This window comes from Ictidomys tridecemlineatus, chromosome 7 (assembly GCF_052094955.1).
Source record: "Ictidomys tridecemlineatus isolate mIctTri1 chromosome 7, mIctTri1.hap1, whole genome shotgun sequence".
NCBI classification, from domain to species: Eukaryota; Metazoa; Chordata; class Mammalia; order Rodentia; family Sciuridae; genus Ictidomys; species Ictidomys tridecemlineatus.
The window spans coordinates 38785673-38797712 of NC_135483.1; the positions used below are offsets into that span (position 1 = coordinate 38785673).

The window sequence follows — 12040 nt, forward strand, 5'->3', positions numbered from 1 at the left end:
TCTGCTCCCTGGAATCTCGTGCTCAGTCAGTTTCTCCTTTTGAGATATGGCTTGTACTTCTTCACCTAATCCCACCCCACAGCCAGTGCCTAGATGGGGAACCTAATCTCTGTAACCCTACACATGGACATCGCTCCTGAGCCTTCCCAGTGTTACTGGACAGACAGAATTGCCAAAGAAACAGATGCCTTTACTTGTAAATGTGAAAGGTCTCTCCAACCCCAACTCTAAACCAAGTGTGCTCCCCCTTTCATGGCTTCTCCCACATCCCCCAGTCTGTTATTAACACAAACTGGAAAGCCTGGAGCTGCCCTCAAGTCCCTTCCCAGCTATCACAAGAAAAGCATCCTGTTGACCTTTGACCAACTCTTACGCCAGACCTTTCTCTGCACTTCAACATCTCTGCCTGGGTCCCATCTCAACTGCTCCTTATCTACTTCCCCGTAACACCCTCTGACTGCACCCCCAGGCCCCACCCATCTTCCCTCTAGACCCCCAAACCTGAAAGGTGTTCCTCTGGGACACAAATCAGACCACACTGTTTTCTCAAAAATTTCTGGGGTTCCACCTACAGCCAGCAAAGCCCTTCCTTAGCAAGGGGTCCTCTCCATCTCCTCCTCCAACTCACCCCCTTCACTCTTGCTCCTCCACAGACCACCATCCTCCTAAGCCACTGGCAGCTCTCACTGCCTCCGTCTGAATGTCTCGGTCCACCTGTATGACTCTGTGTGTTTGTCTCTCCACTCATTCTTCCTTCTCCACCCATTTGCAAAGCGTTACCTACACATCAGCCCCTGTGCTCAAGACAGTGGGGGCACCGGGATTTAAGCGATTAAAACTTATTCTTTGTAATCAAGAAGTGCAAGGTTGAGGAGACAGGTGTGAATAAAATAAACTCCATCACACTGGGGATTTAAGGGGTCAGGACTTAAGGGTTATGTATGACATGCACCTGGGAGGCCCAGGAGGCACTGTGGTGAGAATGACCCTCTACCACTTCCCAGGGACCCTGCAGGCATCACCCTTTCTGTGGATCTTGTGGCTCTCTGGTTCCAGGCAAGGGTAGCAGCCACCTCTGTCCAGGCAGCCAGACCACATTCCAATCCAAACCTGAGGAGCCTGTGCTGGAGAGAAATCTAAGAACAGCAGAAAATCTCCACGTATATCTAACACACACCCTGATTCCCTACTCTGGTAAAATACTTTTGAGCATTAATTCTTTTAAGTAGAAAAGAGATATTGTTCTGTTCCCTGATATTGTTCAAGATGAAACAGGATGCAACAGGTTCAAGTTGCCCAGGCACTGTTAGGACTCATAACAAGTAACTCTAAAAATAGACTCCACAAAAAAAGGCCTGAATCATGATTAAGTCTCTAGATCCAACTGCTGAATAATAGAAAATACAGAGGACAAAAAATTATGTCAAATTACAGGACAAGATGAAATCAGTAAAATTCAGACTGTGGGAAAATCTAAAGGACAAAAGAGCTGGTTTCTTCAACAAGTACGCTGTGAGGAAGAGAGAGACCAAAGGGAAACTTTCTGAACAAGACTGGAGAGGCATGACAACTACTTGGGAAGGGTGGATACTGGTTCAGAGAAATTGTAAAAAACATGAAATTTAAGTCAAAATTAGTAACTTGAACATGGATCAGATATTTGATAATATTCAAGAAATACTGTTAGTTCTTTTTCAGATGTGACAATACAATGGTGATTATAAAAAGTGAAAACAAAAAAGGCATTTTTCATTAGGATATATCCTGAAATGTTAAAGTTGGATCTGCTTCAAAAATAGTTTGGGCCGGGGAGAGTGGAAAGGGTACAAATGGACAAAGACTGGCCGTGAGTTCGTTACTGCTGACACTAGATGATAGATACCTAAGGGGACATCTATTATCTTTACTTGCAAGTATCTCTAAAATATTCTTAAAAAACAAAACAAACATTTTTTTAAAGCTCAAATGAATTTTATAGAGCAAAGAAAAACTCTTAAGCTCAAATGTAAAATGAGAACTCCTCTCTAAAATAATGACTTCAAGCAAACGAAGAAGTGCAGTGACAGAATGTCCAAGCTAGGAAGAACTTGAAATTTCAAGTTTAGAGGAAAGCGTGGGGACAATGGAGCTGGAGCCCTGGGCCAGGCGACCAGCCCTCTGGCCAACTCCCTTTCGGGCAGAGGTTCTTCTCACACAGACTGATGTCCTCAAGTTGGTCCACAGGGCAGAAATCCCATGATCTGATCACCTTCAAAAGCTCTTATACTGTCTACCAACCATGTCACTTTTATATATGCACATGTATAAAGTGACATACAGTGACATGCATGTTAAAATGTATAAGCCATTATGATGAGATGAAGGAAGAGGCATTGTCCCTTGTCCCTTCATGGCAGTACTTAAATGCTTAGCATGTGCGGGTAAAGTCCTGTCCATAAAATAAGTGCATGGGTGCTGCCCCAGCTGAGGGCACTTATCTGGAACCTGCCAAGGCAAGGTGTCCCAATTCAGATGCTGGGCGGTCATCGGTGTTTTATTCTTGAACTTCAGATTGATGGTCAATCTGGGGTTATTATAAGAATATCCTCCTCTGAATCTCTAAGGAAACCTGATGCACAAGAGAACTTTATTCCTCTTGCTAACTTCCAAGACACCAGGGAGCTCAGCTAATACACCACCTCAGGTAAAAAACCGCAGTGACTTACCACACAGAGAAGCCAAAGCACAACATAAAGTATCTGGGTCTTAGAGAAGAGATCTTGTCCAAATTTTATGCAAACAATAGCTTCCAGGAAACCAATGACCCTAATTAGATAGAAAACAAGAGGTTAAATATAAATTTAATTCAACTTTTCTTTCTTATTTACTTACTTTCGTGGTACTGGGAATTGAACCCAGGAGTGCTCTACCACTGAGCTACATCCCCAGCCCTTTTTATTTTGAGATAGGGTGACACTAAGTTGCCTAGGTGGGCCTTGAACTTGTGATCCTCCTGCCTCAGCCTGAGTTGCTGGGATTATAGACGTGACTTCCTAATTCATCTTATTAGCCACAGACATTACCCGAAATGTGTACAATTGAATCAAAATGTTAAGTGTTCACAAGTTTTCTGCCCCAGATGAAGGTGGAAGGTTACCCTACCAAATGATACTGTTTTAGCCCACTGTACTTTCTTTAGAATAATATTTTTCATCTTTTTCTTCCTCCCAAACCAAAATCTTGACCCACAGATTTGAACAGCTACAGGCACCCAGGATCATGTAATTCAGAGCCTCTCTTACCATCTAGGGTGGCCTCGATGCCCCTGGGTGCCTTCTCAGGCCCAGCGTATCTCGCACCTCTGTAAGGCAGCTCACTATGCAGAGTGAGAGTCTTCTGAGCAGAGTCTCTCAATAACTTGAAAGCATTCATCACCTTTACTCCCAGCCTTCTAAGGATTTCCAGATCAAAATCCTCTGTGTTTACTGGTGATACAAACCCTTTAGTCTCTCAATTTGGAAATGTTTCTAAATACAAAAGTGGTAAAATACTCCCCCCCTTCTCCACAACCAAAAACTCACACACCTCTTTGTTTTCCCTTACTTAAAACACTGAAGAACAACAGTAGACCTTTATAAAGACTCAAGAGGTAGAAGGCAGGAACAGAGAAGGTGAGGATATAGGAATGGCCAGAAGGACATGATTTTCAGGACTCCATTTTTTTTCTTTTCTTTTTAAAAAATTTTTTGTGTTCTTTGCTTAAGCCAGAATCTGGACATGCAGGAATTGACACACTCACATGGGTATTCCCTAAAAAGGCAAGAGGGAACCAGATGGCCTTGGTCCCTATCTACTGGCAGACACAAAGGTCACATGTGGCATGCTCTAAACAATGGAATGCCTGGAATCAGAACCACTTCGGTAAAGCACAGAGATTGACATTATCTTTAGAGAGCTGGGGACTGTCTTTTCCCCTAACCCCAAACAGACAAGGTTTAAGGAGAGCTGCTTTGGATCTATAAAGACCACTTGACCACTGCCCCCTCTCCCCAATAAAGCAGCCTATGTGTGAGAAAGCCTAATTCTGGTTGAGGAATACACAGAAGGCTTTTTGCTGTCATCCTGAAGTCTAGTCAGTGATCATTTTAATGCCAGATGGAAGTTAAGACTCCTATTGCTTCAGCCTGCACAGTGGTAGGAAGTCCATCTTTGACTGAGACTTCCTGAAGGACTCCTACATTGGGGATTTGGTCTGGGATACGGTGTGACTGTCTACCCTTAAGGCAGAAAGAATGTCTGGGGTTTATTATGCAAGGTATCTGGATATTCAACCAGACTTGTCTAAAACGTGGTGACAGATGACTAGAAAGGGCAGGAAACACATCTTCCACTGTGACCCCTCTGTTCTCGACCCAGGTCATACCACTAAAACATAAGTTTCTCAAAGTTTTTTGCCTCCTTTGTCAAACAGAAATTTTAGGAAGCCATTGTTTTCAACTAAGCTCTTGCTGAAGGTCCCAATAGGCCAGGCTAAAAATCAAAGTGGAGTCACTCATGCTCAAGTCCCAGGAGAGAGAAAAACCAGCCTTCCCCAACAGTCAGTTTTAACTGGCATGAAAATGAAGCTCCTTCTGCCTTAATCCTTACACACACAAAAAGAGGCAAATGGAAATAATCTGATGTTAACCAATCGGTTCTTTTCCTATTGCTGTCCTCTTGTCCCCCATTATAAGGAGAGGAACTTTGAAATGACCAATCCACTTTTTCCTCTGTTTCTGCTTTCTTCAGCTCTTTTCTGTCTGGAAAATCAACTTCTACTTTGCTCTTTGAAACACCTGCTCTATTTTATAGAACAAAGTATTACCTGACTCTAAAATAGAAAATAAAGTCAATTAAGAGCTTTAACTGAATTGTTGTTCTTTCCTTTAGCATCTTACTCTGGCATTTTTCTACTCCATTTCTTTTTTTTTCTTTCTTTCTTTTTTTGGTACTGGGGATTGAACTCAGCGGCACTCCACCACTGAGCCACATCCCAGCCCTATTTTGTATTTTATTTGGAGACAAGGTCTCACTGAGCTGTTTAGCGCCTCACTTTTGTTGAGGTTGGCTTTGAACTCGTGATCCTCCTGTATCAGCCTTCCAAGTTGCTGGGATTACAGGTGTGCACCACTGCACCAGGCTCTATTATTTCATTTTAAAATGCTGGTCAGGACCCACTCAACTGACTTCATAGCCAACTCAAGTGTTTTTAAAGCACAGTGCTTCCAAGTCAAGCCACTGCAGGTCTGATCTGCTCCTGGGTGAACAGGAGTCTTAGCTAAACTGTTCTGTGCTTGTGGACACATCTCTGAGGAGGTGACAGCTGAGCCAAAACTAGAAGGAAATGAGAGGCCAGCTATGGGATTATCTGTAGCTGAGGCCTGGGCTACAGGCACAGGCAGGGCTGAGAGGCAGGGGAAGGGGGTCAAAATAGGCTCAGGTAATGTGGGTTTTGAGGGCCTCTCTCATGTTTGGCTTTTAGTCTGGGGGGCCCTAAAGGGTTTGGGGCACAGGGTGTAACCCAATAAGATTTACATTTGAATATGACCTTGTGGTGGCAGTTAGGAAAAGGCAAGAGCAGACAGGGAGGCTCTAGCGCTAGCCCAAATGAGAGGCCAGGGCAGGATCTGCACAGTGGTAAGAAGTGATGGGAACAAAGATGCACTAAACCCAACAGCACAGGGACTCCCTTAACCACTAGCCACTGGCTTCCATCCACTAGGGGGAGTCCTCATCAACACAACCTTCTGGAAGGTTAACATTTTTTTCATACCAAGACTCAAATGGCAGTTAGTCTGGGTTGAGGCCAGAGGTCCAGGCACAGGGAGCCTGTGTTTAGCCTGCCAGCTGGGATACCACCTACCTCCACCTCCTCCTGCCCTAGGGTGGGGCCTCCCTCTGCACAGCTCTGCCACTTGCCCCTTTACTCAGTTCAAATGTAAATATCTGATTTTTCCAGGATTGAGCAAGGAGGCCAAGTTGTAGGTCCTTGGAATTCAGAGCCCTCCCCTGGTGCCTGCTGCAATCCTTATCTTGGTTTTGCAAGGTTAAAAGGCAAATAAACATGTGGGCTTCCTGAGGAGGAGGCACTAGGGATCCCAACTTGGTGGTACTGGTCTGCTGACCTCAGCTCAGCCTAGCTTTGGTGCCAGCAACACTGAGTGGGGGGAAAAAAAGTGGCTGTAACTGGCAAGCCAAGGGTCAGGAGATCCTCTGTGAACAGAGCAGTGCTGGAAGCAGGGTTACCACCGACAATTGGGACACAAAAGCTTCAGGCATGTGAAGTCTGGATCTTGGGAACTCTGGTTGCTAAATGAGATGGTAAATGATTCATGTTTAAGTAGAGAATGACTTTCCTGAAACACTAAAAAAGGGGCTCAGTTTAATGGGAGGGGGGCTCAAAATAGATAAGCCACAGTCTCCTTCATACTAAATAATAGCAAATTAAGATAAAGCATTTGTGTATGCAATAAAACAATAAATTATAGCCATGTGGCTGTGTGAAATCTTTGACTAATACAATTAGAGTTTGGTATATAGCAAGCAGCTGTCTCCAGGGGTCCTCTGCTGTCAAGATAACATGAAGTGTAGGTAGGCCCACATCAGGATGAAGCCCCAAACTCAAGAGGAAATTCTCTGAGGAAATTCTACTGGTCCATTCTTTTTGAAGTTTATTTCATAAGACAAGGTCTGAGTTCTATGTGGCAAATATTCTCTGACTTCCTAATATTTTTTTTCTAAAAGACAGCAATTTCTACACCATCTTTTCGATAATTTGCCAAGTAAATCAGGGAGGGAAATGTCAAAAATGAAAGATACATAAGAAACAAAACAAAAAAGAAAATAGCAAACCTTGTTCACCTGGCTTCATAGAGAAATGCACGGGGAGGCACTGAACACAGGCCAAGAAATACCACCTGAAATTTAGGGGCTGACATGGTTTTGACAATTCCGCAATGACAGATACTCACCCAAACACCCAGCACTGCGTTCCTACGCGCTTGCACTGTGTGTCCGTGAGGTAAGCATAGTACTGTCTGAAAGAACAAAGTTGGAATTCGTTGAGAGCTTCTGGAAATTCCTAATTAAAATCATTTTGACAGTGAATGTAAAGAAGGTCCCACACCTTACCCCTGTGCTCCACCTGCTTGGTCTAGTTCTATCTGCCTGGCTAGAAAGCCAGAGCCTCCTCACACATTCTTACAGGAGACTGAGAATTCAGAGGAGGGGAGCAGAGTTTAAGAACCATCCTGCTGGCCATGGTGCTCTTGACTCAGCAAGATTTCCTTGGCCCTGAGCCAGAGCAGCCCAAGCAGCCACTTGAGCCTCCCTCTGTGGAGGTGATTCCAGAGGGTCAGCTCCATGGTTCATTTGTCACCTCCTCTGGCACTCCTAGGACAAAGGTTGCTTTGATAACCTTTTGATATTTTGATGATAATCGATCAAGAAACATTCACATTTTGGGCTCTCAGAAACTTACGGGATTCCAGTTGCATCTGTCACTGAATGCCAGTGACTTTGAATACTGCTGATGAGATCAGAAAAAGGAATTGAAATACTCAGAGCAGCATGGTAACACAACTAGAATATGAGCCACTAATGACATTTTAAATTTGCCAGTTGCCATGTTAAAAAGAGTAAAGAGGACAGATAAAATTCATTTAAATTATGTCACTGAAACCAATATATAAACTGATATTAAAATATTATAATGAGGTGTTTTGTATTGCTTTTGTATTAACTCTGAAATCTGGTGTGTAGTTTATGTACGTGGCACATTTCACTGGCGACTGGCCACATTTCTAGTGCTCAACAGGCACACTTGTTGAGTGGCTGGCTGTCAGATAGCACAGTGTGGCTTGGATTCTCCTAAGTATCCCCAAATCATCCACCCCTTCAGAGGTAGCATCTGAACCACAAGCTCATCATCTTTTTGGGGTAACACGCTTTTGAAGATTTGATGAAAGCTTCATAATAAGTGCACATAAACATGCACATAACCTTCTGCATTACACTGTGGGCTAATGCCTCTTTACCCCAAAGACCCAAGGGAAGGATCCTTGTCATGAAGAATGCAGATTATCTTCTTACTTGACACGTTTTCATTACCTAATTTCCATTTGAGGGTTCAGCTGATTGTTCTGATTGTACCCATCCCCTTATATTGCACCTTATGTTATCAAATAAAATAATGTTCACTCAGTATCTTCTCAGAGCAGATTTGTGTGACAGTTTAATCAAAAAGGAAGAAAATGGTGTATATGATTTATCCTGAATTTGTAAGCTCTCTTTCCTGTGAGGGTCTGGCATTTGCTAAATAGGATCTGGGTTAAAATTCATTAGACACTGTTCAAGGAACTCATCAAAGCATTTACTTCCATGAGAACTACCTTAAACAGTATAAAAGCACAGAAAGTGGCTCATTTTTAGGCAAAAAAAGAACTATATAGAAATTCATAGGATTTGGCAAAAAATTAGAGGGAACTCTTAACAAGTTCAAAGCATTAAATTTTTAGATTCTAGGTTTTTTTTATAGAATATTTAACAATACTGAGATTTCACAATAACACAGTTGCAACTTGCTATTTTGTTAAAGAGATTTCCATCCCCTCTTATTGACTTTGCTGATTGTTCCAAATTTTATATAATAATTGCTCTAAATCTTTCCTGAAAAGAATTGAGAAGCCTCAAATTAAATTACATTTAAATGAGGAAGGAAGACTCCAAACCATCCAGGGAAAACAGCATCTATGAGATAAGGGCTTCAATAGCCACTGGCCTATTGGGTTTCCAAGGGCTGCTGGCTTACCAACTGTCACTTTGCTATCTGTTTCGTTAACAAAAGAGAGAGATGGAATTTTTGGTTTTAATTATACAAGACTCAGAAGTGTCTTATTTGGTTTGTTCGGTCCAGGATTTTTTTTTTTTTTTTTTTTTTAAATAATGAAGAGGTACTGGCTGGGGGTCTCTTTGACCAAAATGAAAATCTATTCTTCTTGCCAAGTAAACCCCTCTACTTATGTGGTTTACCCACACATAAAAACGATGAACTAAGCAATTCTATACTTTCTGCTATGCTGGGGTTTTTTTTGGTTTTTTTTTTTTTTTGGTGCTGGGGATTGAACCCAGGGCCTTCTGCATGCTAGGCAAGCACTCTACCAACTGAGCTATATCCTAGCCCTCTGGATCTTTTAACTGCTTAATTTACAGCTGTATCTCTGGAAGATCTTTGGTGCTGCTACTGATCAAGGCCTATACTCCATATTGGTTATAAAACCCAAATGCCATTTCTAAGTAGGAAAAATAAAACAAAAATGAAAATGTTCTGCTTTGAGCTTTGCTGAGTCAGCACCAGGAAAGAACAGTCTCTGAATAATACCTCTCTTTCCAGGGCCCTACATGAAGGCAGGAGAATAACAGCATCCCCACAGCTGTCCTGGATGACGATAAAAAGCCCATTTTCCAAAAGGAATTTAGTTTAACAGAGCCTAAAAAAGCTAATAAAGTCTCATTATAAAAATAATGTCATTTCTGACTTCTATTATAAAAAATTTTATACTTTCCATTAATTTCATTTTAAGAAACCTGTCACTACTACCAATTTTTTAAAAATAGGTCATGAAAGGATAAAAGAAGACTATCAGTGAAAGACAGTAAAGGGATTTGAAAATAATGAATAGAACTACTAGTGTGGCATGGATTATTCACTATTTTTTTTTTGTTTTTTTTTTTAAATCCCCAATAACATGCTGAGATTTGAGAACAAAACATTTTCTTCATATTCTGGATTCTGGATGTGTAAGTCATCTGAACAGTATTTTCATGGGAAATCTGCTAGTTGGTGTGACTTCCCTGATGCCAGACAGGAGAACTTAAAGCAGGTTAATGTCCTCAAATGACAAGTCGGGCTAAACACAATTACCTCACTGTGGGAGCCGTGATGCAGCCGATGAAGAGAATTCTACACCAACTTAATGGATGGCTGGCTTGGAACACAAAGATGTGCTTCAAGAAAAAGGTATTCAACTCAGTCAGCTGAAAAAAAGGAGGTGAGATTTGTCACCCTGGTATGTCATGCTAAATTATAAGCATATATTCCTTAAACAGACATTCTACAGATAAAAATAAGTGATATGTTCAAAGCATTTTCAGAAAATGTGTGGGGTCTCCCTGGGGTTGCTGTTCAAACCAGAAACCACCAGGACAACATGACCACTGACCAACTGGGGGCCTGAGGGTGGGGGTGGGGCACACGAGGGCTCAAGGCAATAGCTCTTTGTCATGTTTCCTACTTTGCATGGTTGTCACTTGGTTCATGTGTGTGATCTATTGGAACAGCAGGAGAAAAATGCTTTAAACACAGCAGAAAACATGATACAGGTGTGTGGAATACTTGCATGGCCTTATAGAAACCAGGCCAAGTCTAAAGCAAGTCCAGCCGTAGATAAGAAAGCTTGTATGGAGAGATGACTGTGTGCTCAGGGAGCACATGCCTGGGATGGGGCAAATCCTTGACCACAGGGTGTGGCAGGTCGTCCAAGTTTCACCCGGGGCAGGGGTACTTTTCCTGGGGTCAGTAACTTAGTGCAATGCACCATGATGAGCACTTGGCAGCAGCTCAGAAGATTGTGGCTGAGATGTGGTTATTCTCCTTCCAGAGCTGAGTTCCAGATCTCAAACAAAGGGCAGAGACCACAGAAAGGTCACTGTGCTTTGTGGTCACATCATATGGACTGGCAGGTGCTTTTCAATTACATAAAACACATGCTGTTTTCCCATAGCACTGACTTTGAGGATATAAACTAAAAATAGCATAATAAATCACATCATATAAGGGGAACTGATGGTAACACAGGGCTCACAGCCCTGGGGAAGGTGTGCCCCATGGAATGCTGCCAGGGTACTCCATTCTAGAACTATACTCTCTCTCCCTCACAAATCCAATCATCCTTCCTTAAATTCAACCTTCTGTTACATTTTCCCTGATAAAGCAAAGCTTAATCCCTATACATCTTACAGTCACATTTTTTATAGAGGTATCCCTATGTATCCATGGGGGATTGGTTCTGGACACCCATGAATATGGAAACCTGCTATTTAACATATAAGGTATGCTTATCCTCCCATATACTTTAAATCATCTCTAGGTTACTTAAAATAACTCATACAGTGTAAATGCAATATAAATCATTATTGCTTAGGGAACAGTGACAAGAAAAACTTCTGTACATGTTCAGTATAAACATGCTTTTTGTTCCAAATATTTTCCCTCTACAGTTGGTTGGATCTACAGATGCGGAACCTACAAATACGGAGGGCTCTTTATATTGACTTCTCCAAACCATGGTGGTTATTAAACTATTCATTATACTTCTGTGCACATAAACTCCATATATTGAGATGGGCACTGCTATTTCCCAGGTATGAAGAAGGAAGATTGCCTTAAAAGTGATTCTACTAATAGTTTCTTTTCATTGGGAGTATGTTGTGCTTATATGTCCAAAATATAATTTCTGCTGATGCTGAAAAGTCTTTCAGGCAAAAGCTGGTTTCCCTTGATGAGTCTCCAAAAATTGAGAAACCACCTAGGGACAGGAGGCTCAATAAAGAGGCTATCCCTAGAAATCAGAGATGTCTGAGAATCCTTTGACAAGATCTCTGGCTGTCTGGATTACTTCCATTATATTAATAACAATGCACTGGGAACAATAGTTTCTCACCACTGGGGATATCACTCTGGAAGACTTACCATTAAAAGAGCCCCCACAGGCAGCAGAAAGCTAATTCAGCTCCCTACACATTGTCCAAAGTGGGAACAACCAAGGAACAATTCTGAATATCACTCATGAATTAGGGATGTGAGAAGAGCCTTCTCATTTGTTCCTTTGATATTGAAAATTATCATATTCTAAAAAGCAATCTGATACCTAATTCATTGGGTGATGGATGCCAAAGTGACCTTTTTCAGGGAATTAATCTGTTTCAAAGACTCATATTTTAAAACGTCTTCAGAACCAAGCAA

General features: G+C 42.0%; 1 protein-coding gene across 1 annotated transcript in view; it reads right to left on the reverse strand.

Annotated features, from left to right (window-relative positions):
- Positions 1-12040, reverse strand: part of Ptdss1 (phosphatidylserine synthase 1) — a 66051-nt gene that overhangs the window by 7987 nt on the left and 46024 nt on the right. The window contains exons 8-10 of the mRNA XM_005316323.5: positions 9941-10053; positions 6990-7055; positions 2706-2805 (exon numbers count right to left, since the gene is read on the reverse strand). Coding sequence (XP_005316380.1) covers positions 2706-2805; positions 6990-7055; positions 9941-10053 — 279 coding nt within the window. The remainder of the gene's footprint in view (positions 1-2705; positions 2806-6989; positions 7056-9940; positions 10054-12040) is intronic.